Source organism: Gossypium raimondii, chromosome 1 (assembly GCF_025698545.1).
Source record: "Gossypium raimondii isolate GPD5lz chromosome 1, ASM2569854v1, whole genome shotgun sequence".
Taxonomy (NCBI): Eukaryota; Viridiplantae; Streptophyta; class Magnoliopsida; order Malvales; family Malvaceae; genus Gossypium; species Gossypium raimondii.
The window spans coordinates 31,170,711-31,193,063 of NC_068565.1; the positions used below are offsets into that span (position 1 = coordinate 31,170,711).

A 22,353-nucleotide genomic window follows, 5' to 3' on the forward strand; every position below is an offset into this window, starting at 1 on the left:
GATTATCTTAATATTAAGTTTAATTCTATATTATATTAAGTTTAATTATAATTGAACTTTCTAAACCCCCTATATAAAGAGAGCATGGTTCATTATTTACACACACTTGCTAAATAAATTATTTCAGAAAATTTCTAGAGATATTTTTCTTATTTATAACTTGGCCCAAAAGTTTAGAGAAATTACAAAATTACTCCATTGATAATTTTTGTGAAAAATTTCTGATTCGAAACGAGCTCACACTCAGCAGATGTGAACTTGAGGATAACGAAGAAGACTACTCAGTCGAAGCGTTCATCCTAGACAAATCGAAAATGTACAATTTTGATTAAGTGTTTATTATTTTAGATATCACAACCAAATTCTTGTTTTGGAAAAAAAATTAAAACTCTGTTTTTCCCTAAATTTATTTTCCGCTATATTTTCCAAACCCAATTTTCCATCAATCACAACTGCTCAAAGAGCCATAGTCACTTTAAATCACTTCAGGGTGTATAACAAGCCACTTATCATTCACTACCATATACACAAAGCACATGCTAAAAATCTCACATGTATCACATATCTCAACATACAAGCATCACATGTAATATAACATAGATCGAGTAAGAAAACTTACATTCGGAAGTTAGGCTTTTGATGGATTCAACAATTTGCATACATATTAAACACAATATAGACTCATCATTAGCAACCTTAATCACATTCAAAAAAAAAAATATTGCAGACCTATGCTTTTCCCTTTTTAATACCGAAAACTTAACTAGTTAACTGAAATAAGTGATTTTATTACTCAATTTTCGTTTCTAATTTAAACACCCTAAATATCATATTATTACAGATCTAAGTCATCTAAAACAATTAATTCTTCAAATATAACTTTTCCGAGAAATTGAGCTTAGATGAACAATTAAAGAGACTCTCAATTTCTTAAAATTCTTTAGCGATCTATCAAATTGAGATAAATGACCTTCTAATCAGTTCAAAATAAGTTGAAAATCAATTTAAAGCAATCATTCAACTTAACATTTCGAGTTTCATCATTTTTAAGCCAAATTTTGGTTTAAAACTTTAGATCTATGCAATTCTCAATATAATTGATTAAATTTTGAATTGTAGAAACAACAAGCTTAGATTTATCAATAGAAATAAGAATGTTATCTCAATTGAATAAGAGTGACGAGTTGATACTCTAATTTGATAAGAAAAAAAAACATTTGAGAATAGGTGAAGAAATTGATGAGGTAAAGAGGAATTTTCTTTAAAATTGAAAGGAATTTTGATGTTTGGAAAGCAAGAAAGCCAATAAGGATTAGTTAATGTGAGAGAAAAGTTCTAATTTGATTTTAGGGATTTTTCAAATGGAGATCTAATAGAGGGAAGAGATGTAGGTGGTGTTTAAATACATAAGGGAGAAACAATTTTTTAAATTTTGGGGATTTTTCTTTTAAGCTACTTTCCATTTTACCATTTTTTAAATTAGTCCTTTAATTTAAATTAAGACATATTTTCTTAATTATTTTCAAATTCAATTTTGTTTTTGAAATCCATTTTAAGAAAATTATTTCTCGAATGCTTAATTTTAATTTTTCGACTCTAAATTTTAGACTCGATTATTATTCTAATATTTTATTTATTAATCATTACGAACTTAATTTCAAGATCTGAATCGGATTCTTGGTTTCCTAACTTGACACTACTAGACTGATTTTTGGGATATGACAGTTGGTATGTTGGTCTACGACTTTTGTAGTATGTAACATTATTTCACAACTATAGAATTCATAGCACAACTAAAGGGTAAATGATAGTCTTTCATCAACATTACATGATAGATGCAAAGAAAACATGGTCATGTTTCATTTGTCTTGGTGATAAATGATTTAATTACTACTTAAGAGTAAATGAATTCTCATGAAGGAATGTGCAATGATTATCATGAGATAAAATAAGATCATATTGGGAGAACAAATTTATCTCAAAGATATTAAGAATATGCTATGAGGGTAACACATTTATTACAAGGCCATTGGACGAGCACTTATTAAGTAGTTTTCATAATGATATATAATAAGAGGGAGCTTAGTCACGATACTTTAGTGGAATGACTTCCTAACTAAATAATGTTATAGGCGAAAAGCCAAAGCTTAATTATAAATTATTTGAGCCCTAATTATATATGTCTAATCGATCCTTCCTCTAGTTCGAGATAACCAAAAACGAATTGCATGTAGAACCAATGAATAGAAATAAATGAAAAACGATAAAGTGAGAGAAATAGATTGCACGTGTCACTATCCACAGTGAATGAGTTTTCTCATTATATACAAGAAATTACTAAGAAATAAATTTATGATTATTCAAATTTTTATTTAATTAATTATAATTAAATATTGGAATTCAACTATGGAATTAAATTAATTAAGTCATTATGAATTTATTGAATAAGGAAATTAAATATATTTTCTTCATAAATTCTATTACGGTAACAAAATTAGAATTAGATTGAGAAAATTATTTAATTGAGAAATTAATTTAGTTAATTAATTAAATTAATTGATTAAAAATAATATTTATTTTGGGTAATAAAAATAAATAGTGAGTTGGATAAATTATAAGTGTTGGATAAAAATACAAGAAACACATATAATTGGACCAATACAAGAGAGGCCCAAAATTGAGCCTTGTATGTAATACAAGGGTGACAACCTTAGTAGTAAAATAATATTATTTAATCATGTTTTATTTAAGTAGAACTCTTGTACTTTTCTCTAGAAATAGAGACTATCGATTAACCTAAATACAATATTTTTTCATTCGTCGTTGTTTTGCCAAAAAGTATTGGTAATTTATTTACAAAGAATAAATTCTATTTATTGGGAATATCAAAAAGTTATCGGTTTATAGAGAGAATTTACTTTCCTACTGAAAGTAAATAAATCATTTTCATTATGTGACTTGGTTCGTGTTGCTCAAGCCCATACTTGAGGCAATTTGTGGTTTGAAGATAGTGGAGAAAATCATTCGGTGGAAAGTCAGTTTAAACTTGAGTCCATCTCGCACAAAGCACATGTACATCTCGATTTAGGTTTATTATAACACAACAAACTTGGTTTAAGAAAATTTTTTAAACTTTCATTGTAACCAACATAATTTTTTTCTTAACCGGAATTTTCCAACATTAGATTACCTACTAACATAAGTTGTCTTCTCACATCATAATCCAACCACATGATACAACTTAATATTAGTTAAACGTTAAGTAATTAATGATTCAATATTTGTTTATATATTTTGTTTTTCATGCAAAAATCTGAGGACAAATACAAATATATATATATATATATAAATTATGAGATTTTATTAAATTAATCTGTTCAAAAAGTTACGAGCATTAAATGTTTTCCTGGTTTTCCAGTGTTTGTTTGCTTGAAAATAACTTACATTGGTAAAACGTTTTCAGAAACACGAGAAAATGAGAAGGGATTTTAGGAAAAATGTATTATCGGTTTTATTTCTGTAAGACATTTTCCATCTTTCCTCCTCCTTCCGTCCTTCTCCTTCTTCATCCAGTTGGACCAGTTCCCTTCTTGAAACAAAGCTCAAGGTAACTTTTTTATGCTTTACTCTGTATTTCATTCAATTTGTCGCCTCTCTCACTCAAATATTCTTCTTCCCTTTTTTTTTTGTTCAAGAATCTGTTTGGATTTTGCATCTGTATGTTGAAGAATCTTCTTCTTCTTCTTCCTTTTTTATGCTTTATTTAAAATCTGTTTGTTTTGGGGTTTTACATCATTCAGTTTATGCTTGCTCTTCTGTTACTCTAGATTTGTTTTTTTTCCTTTGATTTTCTAAAGTAATAGATATTTGGTAACTTACTTTCTCATTGTTATAGTTGGTAATGCATTGATATGTTTGCAAAGATTCTTAAAACAGAACAGAAGATGCTGCAAAATTTCCCCTTTTCTCATTTGATAAAATTGAACTTTGACCTGAACTCATTTCTCATGTGATCCAACATTCGAGTTCATGCATAAGTTATTAGCTCTATATAGTCAAACAAATGGTTTTCTTTCTGATTTTCTGTTTCTCTGTTCCTCTTTGTAAAGTTACATTACCTTCAATAAGTGTTAACAAACAATAGAACACTACGGTTTCCACGTTGTGCTAAAATCAATCCTTCAATAAGTCGAGTAGGGAATCATTTTCAAAACTAGCTACTTCTAGGGATTGGCTAATTCAGTCAGCAGAAATGCCGAATGAATCAATGATGCATGATCACACTACCAGAAATTATAAAAATCAAGAGAATAATTGCTCCACTCACCATGAAGTTCAAAGAAATTCATATCCTGGTGAAGTTAAAAATTGTGGATATAATATATACTAAATTAATGTATTTCTCATGTCCATGTGCATCAGTTTAGTAGTTAAAAGCTGGCCATTGTCAATGCATTTTTTATATTGTTCTGAAAGAAGTTGTATTGTTCTGAGTTTTAAGTATATGCTAGCCTACTTTTTTTTATTTCAATTTCAGCTTTCGTTATGGATTAAGAAATTTTATCTGTCAATAATATATTATCATACATCATTAACGCAGTGTTTTTATCCACAATCATCCTTTTGTTAACTCTTAACCTTATCCTCTGCTTTATGTGAATTTTGATATTATGTTTCTTCTTGTGAATTCATATGATAATACAAAAGGTTGACTTGTGTATCCAATTGTATCTACAACTGAGATTTTAATTGGAAAAGCCAAATTGATACAAAATGTAAACATTAAAGGCTAAATTTGATATTATGCCTATCTTCAATGTTTAGCCGAAAGATACAATTAAAAACATTAATTAGAAGAATTTCACATTAATAAAAAATGTAATGAAATAATACCACCATTAAAATAAATTAAAATTGAATACAATAAAATATTTTTTTACAATTTAAATATTTAATTTTAAAATTATTTTGACATAAAGTTTAAAATAATTAAGTTCAAAACTTTTGAAGTAAAAAAATCTAATTAAATCATATATACGTTCAAAAGAAAAGTGTAATAAAAATATTAAATAAAATAACATTTTTACTCATCACACTGTACATCATGTCATCTACAAATAACTTAAAAAAGAAGAGGAAGTGGTTGCAATATTTATTAAAGAATAGAATAACGGTATGAAATGATGAATAAGTATAGGTCCGGTGTCTATTTTCAACATTACATATGTACATTATATTGTGACCAATCATTGGTTTATTCTCAAATTGAATCATATCTAATTTTAGTTGTGTCACTAAATTGGTACAAAGAAAGTAGTTGATACTTTTTAATTTCTCAAAAAATTATTAATGCAATTGTAATTAGCTTAATATGTATGTATGCACTTTAGTCATGGTAACTTTTGTCATATATGTGATCTTATGAAAATCTTGCATCTTTTTTGTAGTGATCAAATATTTGTGTGGCATTATTTTGTGTAGATGGATCATAATCAAGATCAAAATGCAATTGTCGAAGTTGTGGCTTCAGTTTTAGCTTTTGGGGCTCTTTGGATTAAAAAATTAAAAACTAGGAAGGAAATTGCTTCTCACCCTCGTGTGAATTGAGATTATGAAAGAGAAAATTATATTAATAGTATTTTATATAATGATGACCAGCATTGTATTGATGTGATAAGGATGAGATCGATTGCCTTTTTTAATTTGTGTGATATTCTTAGTAGGAATAAATTGTTACAATCAACTAAATCTGTGAATATTAGGGAGCAAGTAGTTATATTTTTACATATAATTGGTCATAATGTAAGGTTTCGAGTGATTGGATCTAGATATTATAGATCAACTGAGACAATTCACCGTTACTTTAGGGTTGTATTGAGAGCTATTTTGAAATTGTATAAACTAGTTATTAGATTACCTGATGAGTCAACTCCTAGTAAAATCAGAAACAATCCAAGGTTTTATCCTTATTTTAAAGATTGTATTAGAGCATTAGATGGAACACATGTTCATGCATCCGTTCCACTTAGCATTCAAGGGAGATTTCGTAGCCGTAAAGGGGGGATGACACAAAATGTATTGGCTACCATTACATTTGATTTGAAATTTTGCTATGTTCTAGCTGGTTGGGAAGATAGTGCACATGATTCTCGTATTTTAAGTTATGCACTTTCACGCCCAAGAGGATTAAGAGTTCTGGAAGGTAATAATTATCATTAAATACCAAATAGTTCTAGTAAGCTCATAATTTATTAGTAATAATTATGTTTTGTAAAATTGTAGGTAAATATTATCTTGCTGGTGCTGGATATGACATCCGAAATGGATATATTACCTCATATCGTGGTGTCTGATATCATTTAAAAGGGTTTAGTGCTCAGGGGCCTGAAAATGCAAAGGGACTCTTTAATCTTCGTCATTCATCATTACGAATAACTATTGAACGTGTTTTTGGGATTTTGAAGAAACAATTTCGTGTATTAGATGCTGAACCATTTTGGAATTTTCAAACTCAAGTAGATATAGTTTTGGCTTGTTGTATCATTTATAATCATATAATGGGGGTTGATCCTAGTGATTTACTTAATCAATGATTATACAAGGAGCCTGTGTCTGATTTGATAATACTAACTCTTACGGAGCGAGAAGAAAGAGAAGAAGCAAGAGAATGGTCTGCTAAGAGAGACGAAATTGCACAAACTATGTGGACTAATTATATGGTTAGAAATATTAGGTAGGTTTAGGGCTTAGGGTTATTGTTTCTATGTTATGTATGCTTTAGTATTAAAATTGAATTTATTATGTTTTAAGCTTGTTGGGTATTGAAATGATTGACAATGACAATTATTAATGTAGAATGGGTAAGGGCAACAAAGAAGGGACCTCTGAGCAATTCAGGTGGACAAAACCGATGGAACATCTTATTTTTGAAATTCTAGCAGAGGAGGCCCAGAGAGGAAATAAGCCTTCTAATACTTTCAAAACAGTTTCTATTAATTGAGTTGCCGAAGCTATTTCTGAAAGATTTCAAGTCCAATGCGATGCGAAGAATGTGGAAAATCATTTGAGGACTGTAAAAAACCAGTGGCAGATTATATGCACAATTCGGGGTGAAAGTGGTTTTGGATGGGATGATAACATGAAAATGATCACATGTGATAGAGCGACATATGATGCAGCAGTGATGGTATTATATGTATATATATGTTAAGTATATTTCATTGTTTTTTACTTGTTATTCTAATTGTGTATAATATCCAACAGGCACACAATAAGTATGAACCATTTTTGAATAAAAGCATGGATCATTATGATAAAAAAACTTTGGTTGTTGGCAAAGATATGGCAACAGAGAGTTTTGCTAGAATATTTGCTGACATAGATTTGGATGATGGTAACCAAGATTCAGTGCCTATAGACTGTGACAATGAAGAGACTGAAAAGGTAAGAACAAAAGTTTCTTCATCTGGCACATCCAAACGTAAAAGAAAAAATGTTCAAGAAAGTGTCGTTGATGAACAAATTAAATTTGTGGGTGAACAACTTGGCAAAATTGCTAATGCTTTGGAACAATTCACTGCGGATAAGACACCACATCTTTTCGAAGAAGTGATGTCGATGGAGGAAGAAGGATTTGATGATGACCTCCTGTGTTCTGTGTTTGATTATCTAGTGAGTCATGAATCCGAGGCCAAATCTATTTTAGTTAAAAGTAAGAAGCATAAAAAAATTTGGCTTCAAAATTTTTTTAAGGTTGAAGATATTGATACTTTTAATGTGGTGTAATATTAGTTATGCACTTGGACAATGTTGTTGTTATTATGTGGTTACTACTAATTATGCATTTGGATAATATTATTAATTTCTAGTATTAATTGTGGTTTGGAAGCTAATTTATAATTATTCAATCCTTGTTTTTTATTTTTTATAACACAATTACAAATAATTTATTTGACTTTGGTTGTTTTCAATTTATGACGATTAATATTCTAGCTTAATAATTGAGTATTATTATATATTTAATTTAATTTGATTTATTTATTTATAAATAAATCATTGCTATATATGTGAAAACAATTAAAAATATAAATTTATTAATATATATAAATTTATTAATATATGTAAAAACAACTTTTTCGGAAAATATTTTCAGGAAATCTGCCAAACAACAGAAAATATTTTACACAGATTCATCCAAACACCAGAAAAGTAAATCATTTTCCAGAAATCATTTTTCAAAAAATATTTTACTAGCAAACAAACGGAGCCTTAATAACGAAATAACTACACTAAAGGTTCTGTTCGCCCTAACCTATATTTTGGTGTCCAGAAGAGTTACAAGCAAATGAACTTCAAGGATACAATGAAGCCCAATGATTGTCTATATTTTGCACTAATGAAAACAATCCACTAAACAATGAGTGGAACATAGCAAGAGTATTTTCTTAACTTTTGGTATGTCTTAATATCCATGTAAATGAAAATCCTTTCTTATTTATAAGAGTTCTCATGATATAATTATACAATAGATGTCTATTTGGATAATCACATCTATTAAGAATAAACACAATTATTCATTGCATATTGTAATTTGAATAATCATAATATTTTGTTAATAATGAAGTAACATAACTTTTAGTAACAAAAGCCGTAACTCATCACTTTTGAATAGCAATAATTATTGGTTAATCAAGTGACATAATTTTGGGATCGCTTATAATCTTTCAATTATAACTATTGAAATACTATATATATTTTGAAAATGTTCCAATAAAGATGTGATCATTGGATTCAATAGTTGTACCACAAATGCATCAGTCATGCTGTTCTTTAGTCACATTAGATTCGTGTTGAGTTTCTTAAGGTAAACCAACCAAATAATGAGACGTAGTCTCTCTGGACATTTTAACCTCCGTATCCAACTTAGTTGCGCATTATTTTTTTTTGTAATACACCTATATCAATGAAAATTTATCCAACTCTCTAGGCCCCGACAACATGAATCTTAAGCCTCGCTCCCTACAAGAAGTGACAATGGGACGATGTCTAACAAAATCTGATTAGTTAAAAGATCTCTAAATTCCAGTTCTAGTTCTCATCTATATAGGTCGACACTGTCTCCAAACCATTGTCAATCTCTAGCAGTTGTATTTATTTCTTGAAAGACGTCTTGCCAACCTACCAATCATGCCAAAACCGAACTTGATTCTCCATTTCCATCCATTGTACACTACCTCTCTAGCTTTCAACAATCAGCGCCGTGTCAAAAAAGCATTTGCTCTCGGTTTCATATTCATTAAAGTATTTGCAACGACACCATAACAAATCTTGCTTCCAGAATAAATGCAGCTTCACTTAGCAAGCATTGCCTAGCTTTTTGCAATCTCAGTCCCCTTGTATTCTTTGGTAACAAACTTGTTCCCAATTAACTAAATGATCATGGTTATATTAAGTATATCAAGTTGCTTATATGTGGAAACTGGAAGAAGTGATGACTACATCAAGCAAAGAGGGATGTGGTGGATTGAATAAGTGTCGTCGTCTCGTCCCACCGGGGAGAGCACCTTACCTTTCCAATCTCAGAGTTTCTTCATCACTCTATCCACAATGGAAGCATAACTCTCGCGAGAGACCCTTCCATGGATAATAGAAACTCACAAATAAGTACCCAAATTGAGTTTGGTTTGGTCGAATTTTTTTGAATTGTTTATAATTATTTAGTTCATTCCGATTTGATTCTCGGTTTTTTCAGATTATTTTTTATGTTTGGATTTATTTTTATAAAATTAACTTCATTTTATGCCTTTTGAATATTATTTAGTAAAATTTCAAAGTCTTTTTATAATAATTTAAAAAAATATTTTTCAAATAAGAATTAATCAATAACTTTCATAAGATATTTTAAAAAGTTATATAGAACTTCTAAGTTAATTTTATCATTCTAAGTTAAAAATTTATTTTTATATCATAAAATTAAAATTACATATAATTTAAATAAAAGACATTTGGTTGGATTGGAGTAATTGTAATTTTCTAACTTGTATTTCATAGATCGTTGATTGAAATCTTTTTTAACTATTAAAAAATTATTTTGGCTCAACCGAAGTTAAGTGGATAGCACAAGTGATACTCAATTATTATTTAATTATCATTTTGTTTCTTTTTTCTCACATTTATTTATAAATATGGTCTTCAAACTTCTTTTAAATTTTTTTTCAAACAAAAATAATTGGTAAAGAAAATTCCAAAGAACTCATTTTTTGTTTGGGAGGGAAAGGCAAAACGGTGTTGATTAATTGAGTGGGGGAAGCAGAGATATTAGATTACACGCTATCCTCATCCATTACCACATTTATTTCCTTTCCTCAACAAAACATTGCCATTTGCCAATGCCACTCTCTCTCTCTCTCTCTAATCCCATTTCTTTTTTTGACTGAGGTTTCTCCTTCACAGTTACCAGGTTCCTTCTCTCATCTTCACTTGCCTTCCCTTTAAAGCTTTCGGGAATTTGGGTAAATTTTACAGGGTAAATAATGACAAGCTTTATATCGACTAACTGTTATAATTGGTCGGTTGGAGTGTTGGAACACGTTTGCAGCAGCAGGGGAAGATTTCATAAGCCTCCAAGACTCAGATGTTGTGGTCCATATTTTCATCTCGGTGGGTTTAGTTTTTCCCAGGGTCAGGGTCAATACTTTGCTGCTACTTCCTCTCAAAGTCGTGGGAGATGTGGTCCGATCTTTTCCAGCGCCGTCGATGATGGTGGCGCTGACTCGGGTGATGCTGAGGATGGGAATGGCCAGAAAGAATCTTCACAAAGCGAAAACCAAGGAGTATGCTTCATCTTCTCTTTTTAATTATATTAAATGAAAAACAATCCTTTTTGTTTATTGGGATGACGCCTTTGAGATGAACACAGTTAAATGAGACCCAACATACAAATTCAATGAAACATGTCTGTGTTCAATTAAACTATGTTTGTTGAGGGGTGTACTGTACTCTCAGTACATCAGCTATTGTCTCTTGTTGGGATTTTGTCTCCCGACTCTGCCTGTTGTTGCTCACAACTTTTCTGAGAGTTGTGACTGCTTCACAGAATGTGAGCACTGCAGGAGTGTGTGAACAGGCGAAACCGTGCGATGCTAAAGAGTTGGCGCACACTTTGTGGAGCATGTATTAATAGAGTTTGCGATGGGTAGTGTTATCTTTTTAATATTGGTTTATAAACGGTAAAAAAAAGTATTAATAGAGGTGGCAATTTGGTGAACCAGGTCAGCTTACGGGTTGTAACTTGTACGGTTACTTCCTTTGTGTCAAGGTCTGATTTCAGGCTGTTGGGTTCTTGATTTGGGTTGTTGAACTTATTTGTTTCTGCTGGTTGGGTCAGGTAGCATCTATATGTTTATTTTGATATGAATTTATTGGCTTCTTACCTTCTTGATTGGTAATTTTGTGGATTCTTGTTATATTCCTTTTTGGATTGTTCTTTGTGGACAAAGTTTCTTTCCAAGCTTTTCTTCTTACATTCAAGATCCTAATGCATTTTGTGTCTTTCCAAGCTTTTCTTCTTACATTCAAGATCCTAATGCATTTTGTGGTTATCTTCGTTTATATATTTCTCTTTTGTAATTGTCTCAGACAAACAGCGATATACTTCGGGAAAACCTTGAACGAATAGTTGGCACAGATGATTCCACCTTTAGTGGCTTAGACCTTGCAACTCTTATTAGGAACAAATATGGCAGGTCTTATGATGTTCAACTGATAAAGAAGGTACACGTTCCTAAATGAGAGGATGGCTTTATTAGATTACTTTTACTTTTTCTAATCCCTTTTCTGCATTGCATTTGAAACTATCTGCTGAAAATTAATTTGCTTCTCTAATGGGATAAAAGAATTTCCTTTATAATGATTTATTTCAAGAGTCAAGCTTCAATGGATACTATGAAGTTCCAATGTCAGCTATGTGAAAAACTCTCTTAATTATAGGGATCCGGCAATGTATTTTTGAAAGCAATAGCAGATTAAACATTGATAATGTTATTGAACATATGTTTTTTTCCTCTTTTTGTATATTGCTTAACTTGATATGATCTAGACTTACCAATGCTAGTTGGATCGAGTGGTATCCTTACGTAAGGTGTGGGGTTCAAGTGCCGTGGATAAAGAAAATAAATGTTTTTTCCTCTAACATAAGGTTTGGGGTTCAAGCGTTGTGGATAAAGAAAATAAATCTAGTAGAGTTTTACTCCCTGTTTAGGGATCTGACTCGGTTTGATCCAATCAGGACCCAATATGGTTACTGGCCACCTAACTTGTCCTAAATAGGTGAATATTTGAGGATAACACCAGTTTTGTATCTTTGAGGGCTAATTCTAAAGTTTCATTCAGTATAATGCTATTGCGATTGGGTTAACATTTTATGCAGATGCTATTTTGTGTTTGCTTGAGATTTTTATTCCATCACTTAAAAGAGTTAACCTTTTTGCTTACCTTAATTTAGGAGTTCATGGGAAGAAATCTCCTTGCACTGAATGTTATGTGGAAGTATATGGAGCAGGTATTTTTTTGAGCTACAGATTTGTGCTTGGAAATACACTAATAGCAGAGTACAAGTGTATGGAGAAGCGAGTAGCCTTGCCGGCATCTGTCTTTTTATTATTACATTATGTTCATGTTCTAAGTTCATCTTTCCCTTTTGTTTGAAGAGATCATTTCCCCTGACTGAAGAAGAATATCTCCTAAGGCTTGATGATGTGGCCAACACATTGAAATGTTGGGGAGCAGTCTCCCACATTCGAAACAGCTTGGCCAAGCTGAAAGAGCGGCCTCGAATAGGGAAGGTAAGGTCTTGGTTGGAGTCCAATGGATATTTTGATGTGTGGTGCAGTTGGATTTACATCACCATTGGCATTCATTCATTCATATACTGATGGTTAGGTTGGTATTTGTTTAATATTAATGAATGCGTGCAGGCAGTGAGCATATTTATAGACATGGACGAGACTGGAGGTCGTGCAAATGAATGGATTTACAAGTAGGCAAGATTGTTCTGCCGCCATTACAATACAACAGCATCATTATCATCATCAACTGATATGGATGGAGGATAATAACATCTATTTGCCGCACTCAGTCTCAACCCATACACGCATTATCCCATACTTTTTCTTTATTTACTTCTCATCTACAAGGATCATCAATGGAATCCAATCCCTTGCAACTCATGTTATATATAAACAGGTAGTGTACTTAAAATATTACTCAAAACCCTAAATTTTGATATAGCTTAAAGCATCCAAGACATTTGGGAATATTTGGAACTTGTAATTGATCCAATTAATAAACAATTCATACAACAAATCCCTAAAAGATTTTTAAATTTCAATCACCATAACCTTCTACCCTCAGCATTTTTAACTTTGATCAGTTTGTCAGGGTTGCTACAAAAGCTTAGATTTACAGATTGGAATCCTGAGTATGATATTTTCAATGTGCAAGTGAACAAAAGTGATGAATACCTGGAAGCGGCATTTTGATAGAAGTTGGGATAAGCAAAAAACAGCTATGTAGGTAGAGCAGATCAATCTGAATGGAAAAAATCTGATTTCTTTTAGGAGCACCAACTCCAGCAGCAAAAATAGGGTACTCGGCCAGTTCTTCGAATATAGTCGGCTTGTTGCTCAGTTTCTGCAGCTTGTCGGTTTCGCTTGGCTTCTGCTTCTGCACGCTTCTCTTCTGCCTTGTGCCTTGCAGCGGCTAGTTTATTCATGAGCTTATCATGAGCACGCCCCCTCATCCTTTCAACCTCAACCTTAAAGCCATACCATACACAGTCAGTATATGAATTCAAATCAACATATTAGCAATAGAATGTCGTGCCAGTATCTTCAGAATGTGTGATGTAGCAACTGCAAATTACCCATAGACCACTAATTTTTTATAATGCTAGTCATGGATCTATATATGGAATATACGGGTTAAGAGGGCATTGAGGATAATCAATTGCCTAAGCTTAGGAGCTTGGAAAATAGTGACTGAGGTCAATCGGGTTATTTAATGCATAAGCTAAGCTTAGCTCCAGATTAAGCTAACAGAGGGTGACCCAGAAGAACTTGGGTACTTAACTGATTGGTCCAAACAGATTGCCTGTTTTTCAATCTTAATTGATATTCATAGTTTTGAATCCATATAACCACCCCTGAATGTTCATACAACTCTGCCGCGGTTCTAATCACAAAAACCCTTGGATGGACAGTTGATTTTATTAACTTAAGGATTAGGCAATGCAGAAACGACCATGACACAAATAAATAAATAAAATGCTACATAATACCTCAATCTTCCTCATCTCAGCCTCAGTTTTTGCTTTTTGATGGTTCTCCCATGCTTGAATTTTCATTTCTTCACGTTTGAACCTGGATAAAAGTGCCTCATAACTTTACAATTCAAGTTGCGGATGAGTGTTAACTAAAAACCTACCAGTAAGTGGTAGGCAGATTTTTGTATATGAATATTCTTGTCAATATTCCAAAAACATAAGAATTATTCCATAAAAATCCTACAATAAGTGCATCCATGGGAACTTATATCTTCTGTACATGTCCATGCACCGAGTGACAAGACATGACATCAATAGTTCCTACAGAGAAATTACTAGAAATAGTGCCTCATAACATTAATAATTCCTTCAGATAATGTTCTGTACATGTCCAGGCACCGAGTGACAGGACATAACATAAATAATTACAGTTCAGTAACATTTTTTTTGACACATATATTGCCAAAAAAGGTATTGTGGTTGGTGACAAATAGTATCGTTCTAAAGCTTGTCAAATCAACTCATGCCAGTCTTCTCATTCAATACTAAGTTGTATGCTTAGGATTAATATTTCAGCTTCATAACAAAACCAAAAGCTTCAAAACAAAGAAGAAAAAGGGATCGAAAAGGCATTGACAATTATTTAGAATGAAAATACCTGGCCATGTACTTGGCTTTCTCTGCTTCCTCCCATGCTGCTGCACGGGTTTCAATGACACTCTTAGATGGTTGTTCTGGTGCTACAATTTTCAGTGAAGTGGATGCATCCTTATCCTCTTCCTCTTTGCTAGCCCATGCTGCGATGTTTGTTTTACCCAACTGGGCCCCAAGAACCATAATTTCTCTCCTTGTTTTCATTTGGAGTTCCTTCTCTGACAAATCTCTGTTTAGATCTAAGTGGTCTTTACGTGAATTTTCTGGAGATGTAGAAGGTACAGCTCTGGTGGGAGTTGATGGCCTCGATGAATTTGGGCTCCGAATTGGTGTTGTAGACCGCACAGGAGTTCCATTCCTTGAAGGTTCTTGGCTAGCAATAGGAGTCATTTCAGTGCCCATATCTCTCATGGATACTGATCTAGCTGTTGAAGGAGGAGGAATAAACGTCGTAGCACTATGTATCGATATTGATGAATCATGCTGGCTAAGACTAACTGCAAATAAATCAACAATTAATTTCTTACTCAGTCCATTGCAAATTACTAAGGCAGCTTCATGTTAGACGCTTTTGATGCATAGAAGTTGAGTTAGTTTTCTTAAATAAATTAACGCATGCGTACTGGCAGTTAAGTTTTAGCACTTCATTCAAACAGCAAAGCTGCAAGTTCACCATATCTGCTCTTTGTGTGAAAATTTCCAAGTTCACTCTTTGTTTAGAGCTGCTTGCAGTCTTAAAATGTGGGGATTAATTATCTAAAAAACTAAGGTATTTATCCCTGAACTGCTTTGAAAAGAAACATATCTTCAGCTGGTAGAAAGGTTGCAAAATACATTTTTGATCCACCTTTCTAAGCGAAACCCAAAAAGTCAAAATGGCTTGCCAATCCCTATAAGCTAAGTATCAGCATCAAAAGGGTCAAAGCTGAGATTATGTTCTTGCGGCAGAAAAACCAACTGCACATTTACTTGAAAGTATAAAAACTAACCACACAGAGTCGACTAAAGGGGAAATAATACCTCTGATACTATCAGTAACATGAAGGAACTTCCTTCTTATGCACGAAAGATTTATATAGAAGGCTACCCTCAAATAGTATCGGTTTCAATCAGCCAAAAGTTAATCATACATTACTAATTGCAGTAAACTTCTAGTGCAAGACCAATAGCATTTATGCTTAATTGATGATAACACAAAATTTCCAAGTTTTAACATGATAAGTGCTCAATAGGGGCTAATTCTTTGATTAAAAGCATGAGTGGACATGATAATTATGAATATGAAGGCTAATTTTTCAACAGAAACGTGCAAATGTAACTAGACTACTTCGAACATAAAATAAATTTAATCCTTACTAGCTGACTCAGCAACAGAGTTCCCGATCATTAGTACAGGCTTCCCATATGAATCCACAACTGGGTATGGATCACTCTCCCAATTAACAAACTTCTGCAGCCCATCATCCTTCTTAGCATGATTAGTATCAATCCGTTTTGTATCCGGTTCTTCGAAAGCAACCATCCTTTGATCTGGAACTTCAATGACCACCTTAGTAGACGATTGCCTCCCGTAACCAAAATTACCTCCTTTTCTTGATCCCACCCCTTGCCCACCCTGCCCTGTCTTCGGCCGATTTGCAGTAGGGCTGGCTATCCATTTCTGAGCGTCATCCCATTTCGATGGAGCAGGCTTAGAAAACGGCCCAAGGGGAACCCTTTGCGGTGCTCGTTCAGTCTTCTGAAACTCAAAGATCGATGAGGACACACTCATATTGTCATGCCCACTATCATAATCTAAACCAGGATGATCCTCAATGAACCGGTTTTGAGCAGTGCCTAAAGAATGATCCTTTGATCTTCGCTCGTTCCCATTTTGCATAGCAGCTGTAGAACTAGCTGTTGTAGAAGTGGAACATTCTGGAAGAACACTCACCACATCTACATCTTTGCAACTATCAGAGCCACTTTTCCCTGCAGAAAAAGAAATTAAACATAAAAATCAACAGTTTCCACACTCTTTCCATTCTCTTCAACTTTTCCTTTTTTTTTTTCTTTCTTTCTGAATCTATTCTCAAATATACATCAATAAAAGCAAAAAATAAGTAAATAAACAAATAAAATAAAGATACCTGAATCGTCATCAAGGTGAGAAAGTTCAGATCTTAAATCTACTGAAGATTCAACTTGTTCTTCTTCTTGTTTTCTTTTCTTTTCTACTCCTAGGAGCATAGTCCTTAGCTTAGCAGGGGAAAATCCACCTCCACCCTACGGATTTTCACAAAAAAAAAAAAACATATTTGTTTTTTTTTCTTTTATTCAGTAATAAATGGATTTGAGCAACGGATCAGTAAAAGAAAATTTGAAAATGAAATCTCATCTTCCTCTATTTCTTGCTTGCTTTCTTACTTTCCCAAAAATAACAAGGAACGGAGCATAGGGCGAAGAGAAAGGCATTAAGAAAAAAAATAAAAAAAGAAAAGAGAGATTGCGAGAAGCATAAGTACCTGAGGCTTTTGGATTCTTTCGTAATCCATGAAAATGAAAACTGATTTACTTTCAATATTACACTCCGCAGATAAAACATAGAAACGGAAGCTAGAATCACTGAACTGGCAGCATCGCTACTATTATTATTACTACACCATGCTTGTTGCTTGAGAGCTGAAGAACTGTCCAGTGAGGGAATTGAAGTGATATGTCTCTCTTTCGCCCTATAAACTGACAAAATTAGTAGAAATAAATAATCTCCTATTATTTAATAATTGTATGCTTTGAGTTTAAATTCGTGAACCTTGGATGCCATGGACAGATTCAGAGGAAGAAAAGTTACAAAAATGATTACTTCTTTCAAATATTTTTACCGGATAATGAGCCTTGGATACCCGTCTCTGACCAATATTTTTCTAAAGAAAACAGCTGTATAAAATTATATTTGGTCGAAGAAATTGTTTATCAAAAACCTAATTTTAACGGTTGTCCCAAAAAAAACACTAAATTTGAAAATATAATTATATGCCATTGGTAATAATTATGGTTATAATAGTCAAATATATTCCAATCAAATACTACATTCACCGAATGAATATTATAATTAATATTATACCATAATCTTTTAAAATATAATAAATTTGTTAAATAATTATATATAATGAATAAGAATGAAATAAGAGAGTTAGGAAATAAAATAATAATATTTAGAATTTTAAAAATAATTAAAATTTAAATCAGTAATTTAAAGGAGTGTATCTTTGAATCCTAAATTCACGAGGGAGTCAAAGGGATAATATAACTTTCTCTTTTTGAATTTGGTAAGTAGGTTTTTATTGGTCCATGGAATTTTTATTATTATTAAAAAATATTATTTATTTAAGTTTATTTTGTTAATTATCGTGAAAAAAAGGGGATAATGTAGTTTTGGTCCTTAAACTTAACAAGTAGATCCACATTGGTCTCTGAACTTGACAATTAGGTTCACTTTGGTACCTATACTTTTTTTTTTGTCTATTTTGAACTTGACAACTAGATCAATTTTGATCCATGAACTTGAAAAATCTAAAACTTTGATGATGTGGCATTTTGGGTTTGAAAAATAAAAGATTTTTATATGATGATGATGTAGAACAATTTTAGAATGCCATATTCAATGTTTTAATAACCGAACTCATAGTTGAACATGTTAAACCGCCAGTTCTCAATTTAACTAGTTCGATTGATTTGACCGTCGAACCAACAATAAATAAATAATTAAAAATTCTTAAAAATCTAAAAAAAGTAAAAAAGAAAGATAAAATTGGTTTTACTTGATTTTTTAGATTATTATGAATTTTTAATTATTTATTTCATTATTGTTGGTCCGACGGTTGAATTGGTTGAATCGAGAACTGATGGTCTAATCTGTTCAAACATTAGTTCGGTTATTAAAACACTAAATATGTCATTCTAAGATTATAGCAAATCATCATTTATTTCTTTAAGTGATGACGTGACATAATTTTGAAGTATCGCATCACCAAATTATTAATTTTTTCAAGTTTAGGGATCAAAATAGACCTCATCTTCAAGTTCAAAATAGACAAAAAAAAGTACAAGTACTCGAGTGGACCTAGTTGTTAAGGTCAGAGGCCAAAAGTCACATAATTTTTTTAATGGTCATTAGCGATTTTCAAATTCAGGGGTCACAGTGGACAAAAAAAATTCAAGGAACAAATAAATTTATTTACCAAATTCATTGTCCAAAATTTACATTATCCCAAATTAAAAAGTGAAAGGTGTATATATATATATATATATATATATAAATGAAGGTAGATACAGAAGGTTGTCTCTTTCTATCACTTTTTGAATGGAATCTGTTCAGTCAAAGCCAATTTGTATTTGATGCAAGAAAGTTGCTTAAGAGACGGATCTGTGATGTTGAATTAACAACAGTCAAATTGGAAACAGTCCCCATTCATGTACAAACATTTTCTCCCCCCCCCCCATAAAGTGTCAGTGGCTGATGGTTGCTAACATTTATAAATCTCAAACTCACTTATAATACACTAGATTATAGCTTAAAAATTAATAGCAATACTACACTACAAAAAATCATACATTTGCCATGAGTCACGGTATCCTCTAATCATCTCTAAGAAGAGGAAGAAAATATTCAAATTTGAGGCTAAATGGTTGTTTGAAGAGGAAAAAATTGGTTTTTCTTTTATCAAATTAAAACAAAAAAAATTAACTCAAATGATACACGTTGCATAAATGTCGAATAGAACAAATTTCTATTTAAGAGGAGGAAATCGATTTTCATCAAATCGATTTTCATATCTTTTATTAAATTCAAGGGAATGAAATGGAAAAAACAAAAAGAATGTCAAAGTCAAATGCGTTACAGTTAGTCAAGTTAGAGCATCAGTTAAGTCAAGTCATAGAGATGTTTATGGGCCGGGTCGGGCTAAAAAAAAAACTAGGTCCATTTGTTATGCTTGGGCTCGGCCCAGCTTGAAAAATGGGCCTAAAATTTTACCCAAACCTGATCCGAATAAAAATACTAAAACCGAGCTGACCTGGCCCGCCCGTATTAATTTTTTATATTATTTTTATATATTTAAAAAAAAAAATATAATACATCAAAAATGTTAAAAACATTAAAATAAATATTTCTCAACAAATTGGAAAAAAAATTAAAAAAATATGTATACTTAAATAACACCAAGATAAATATAACTTAACAAAAAAATGTGAAAAATAATAACAAAATTAACAATAAAACAAGAGTTATACAATATCCAAATGATAACAACAAAATAGTAGCAACATAATTGTGAAATGGTAGCAAAATACTAAAAAACAACAAGAAAATAGCAAGAAAATAAAAAAGTAAAAAAACAGCAGGCTAGGCTCGGGCTAAAAAGCCTTACCCGAGGCCCGACCCATTTTCTAAATAGGCCTTATTTTTTTGCCCAAGCCCATAATATCTTTAGTTAGCTCTATTATCTTCCATAGTAGGCACATAATTGAAAAGTGCAATGCTCAATTTAGCTCCTTAAACCCGACTAAGTTGAGGTTTATAATATCTTTAGTTAGCTCTATTATCTTACATAATTTTTAGGTTTATGTGATTAAACTGTTGCAAACATAAATGTCCCAATGACCTCGCATAAATACTAAGAAACCCTTAGTTAATATGATCAGTAAAATGCACATTTAACTAAGTAAAAGACCCCGAAAGGACTTAATTTGGTTTCCAAACTCATGAAAGATCGAGTTGCCATGGAAGTATTTCTTAACATTGTTAACCATGATAAGGTAAATTGAATTGATGAATATAATTATCCTAGCCCAGTTAATGTTGATTGTTTTTGTTTCTAAAACCATTGATTCATACATTTAGGTAAATTGCATCTAGATTAAAATTGCATTAGGGATCACTCTTTGCATTTATTTAATTTAACCATCACTATCCAAAATTATTGAATTTTTACATCAAATTGTTATTTAAAAATTTTCAATTAATCGGTTAAGCTTATACAATCCTTGTGGAGACTATAACTCATTTTAGGTGTTTTACAACGGGTTGGATGCAAATGCAAGGTCTAGATTAGATGGAGCAATAGGAGGAGCTCTTATGAACAGATTGTACGATGATGCATACGAATTAATAGAAAACATGGCATTGAACTCTTGCCAGTGACCTATTGTATGTTTCACATATGGCTAGAAACCAACTACGGTAAAGGCTATCTAGGAAGACAATAAATATTAGCAGTTAATGGACAGACTTAACCGTATTGAATCCGTAAATATTGCACCGTATGTGTATGGAGAAGACAAACCACTTTTCCATTATATCAACAATCTTATTGAGGATGTGAGTTACATCGGTAATAGGGGTGGAAACCCTTATTTAAATACCTATAATCTTGGTTGGAGAGATCACCCAAACTTGAGATAGGGAGGAAATCAATGAGGAGGTAATAATAATTCAAATCAAGTTAAAAACACTAATTACCAACCTTTTTATTTGTAGAAACCTCAAGATAGGGCCAACCCAAATGACCATATTGTATGTGGTCAACGCCTGGATCAAATCGAAGGGGAGATGTAGTCAATGAGAACATAAGTAAAATAGGTGCAATCTGAGTGCACTAATTCATCGAGAACATTAACTAAACTGGAGGACCAAATAAGCCAATTGATGGGTATGATGGGAGATATTAAAAGGCAATTTGGCACAAGCATACCCAAAAATGCTGAGAATAATCCTTGGAAAGAAGGGAAAGAGCAAGTAAAAATGGTTGTGCTCTATTCAAGCAAAATCTTGAGTAGTCCGACAACCTTGGCACAAGAGGATGCAAAAGAAAATACAGAAGGACCTTCAGAAAAATCCAAGAAGCTGATTAGGAACCAGAACCAGAGGAGCTTATCGAACCAATAGTCGAACCAAAAGAGAGGGTAAAAGACAAGGTCACTAACACACAGGTACCGTTCCCATTAAAAGTTTGTAAGTTTTCTAAACTTGTTCAAAACATTGAATGTCAACCTACCATTAATTGAATTAATCAATAAAGTACCAAAATACGCCAAATTCTTAAAAGATATCATGTCTAGGCATAGGAAAGTTAAGGTAGGAGAGCAACTCAACATAAATGCATCCTGTAGTGCTATTATTTCCAGACAGGTACCGCAGAAACTGAAAGATCTGGGAAGCTTTACAATTCCAATAGAGATAGGGAGCATTCATTTTAAGAAAGCTCTATACGATTTAGGAACTAGTACAAACTTAATGCCCTTATCTATTTATGAAAAACTCGAGATACGGGACCTTAAAACACTCAAATTACACTGCAGCTAGCTGATAGATCTACATTCCAACCTAATAGAGTGCTAGA

The 22,353-nt window shown here is 32.1% G+C and overlaps 2 protein-coding genes across 2 annotated transcripts; one reads left to right on the plus strand and one right to left on the minus strand.

Moving 5' to 3' along the window:
• Positions 1 to 10,326: 10,326 nt before the first annotated feature.
• Positions 10,327 to 13,315, plus strand: LOC105785579 (uncharacterized). The gene is made up of 5 exons (XM_012611690.2): positions 10,327 to 10,832; positions 11,638 to 11,772; positions 12,503 to 12,559; positions 12,708 to 12,842; positions 12,975 to 13,315. Exons 1-5 carry the CDS (start codon positions 10,533 to 10,535, stop codon positions 13,038 to 13,040), a joined length of 693 nt encoding a protein of 230 aa, XP_012467144.1. The 5' UTR covers positions 10,327 to 10,532; the 3' UTR covers positions 13,041 to 13,315.
• Positions 13,306 to 17,918, minus strand: LOC105785578 (uncharacterized). Its single transcript, XM_052633210.1, has 7 exons — positions 17,766 to 17,918; positions 17,479 to 17,685; positions 17,104 to 17,239; positions 16,331 to 16,945; positions 14,979 to 15,471; positions 14,336 to 14,417; positions 13,306 to 13,813 (listed from the first exon to the last, which is right to left on the minus strand). Exons 2-7 carry the CDS (start codon positions 17,506 to 17,508, stop codon positions 13,613 to 13,615), a joined length of 1,557 nt encoding a protein of 518 aa, XP_052489170.1. The 5' UTR covers positions 17,509 to 17,685; positions 17,766 to 17,918; the 3' UTR covers positions 13,306 to 13,612.
• Positions 17,919 to 22,353: the final 4,435 nt, after the last annotated feature.

Coding starts and splice junctions, on each gene's coding strand:
- LOC105785579 (XM_012611690.2), top strand. CDS start 10,533: ATGACAAGCTTTATATCGACTAACTGTTATAATTGGTCGGTTGGAGTG. Junction 11,773..12,502: donor ATGTTCAACTGATAAAGAAG/GTACACGTTCCT, acceptor ACCTTAATTTAG/GAGTTCATGGGAAGAAATCT. Junction 12,560..12,707: donor TGTGGAAGTATATGGAGCAG/GTATTTTTTTGA, acceptor TTTTGTTTGAAG/AGATCATTTCCCCTGACTGA.
- LOC105785578 (XM_052633210.1), bottom strand. CDS start 17,508: ATGGATTACGAAAGAATCCAAAAGCCTCAG. Junction 15,472..16,330: donor CTCTGTTGCTGAGTCAGCTA/GTAAGGATTAAA, acceptor ATTTATTTGCAG/TTAGTCTTAGCCAGCATGAT. Junction 14,418..14,978: donor AAAGCCAAGTACATGGCCAG/GTATTTTCATTC, acceptor ACTTTTATCCAG/GTTCAAACGTGAAGAAATGA.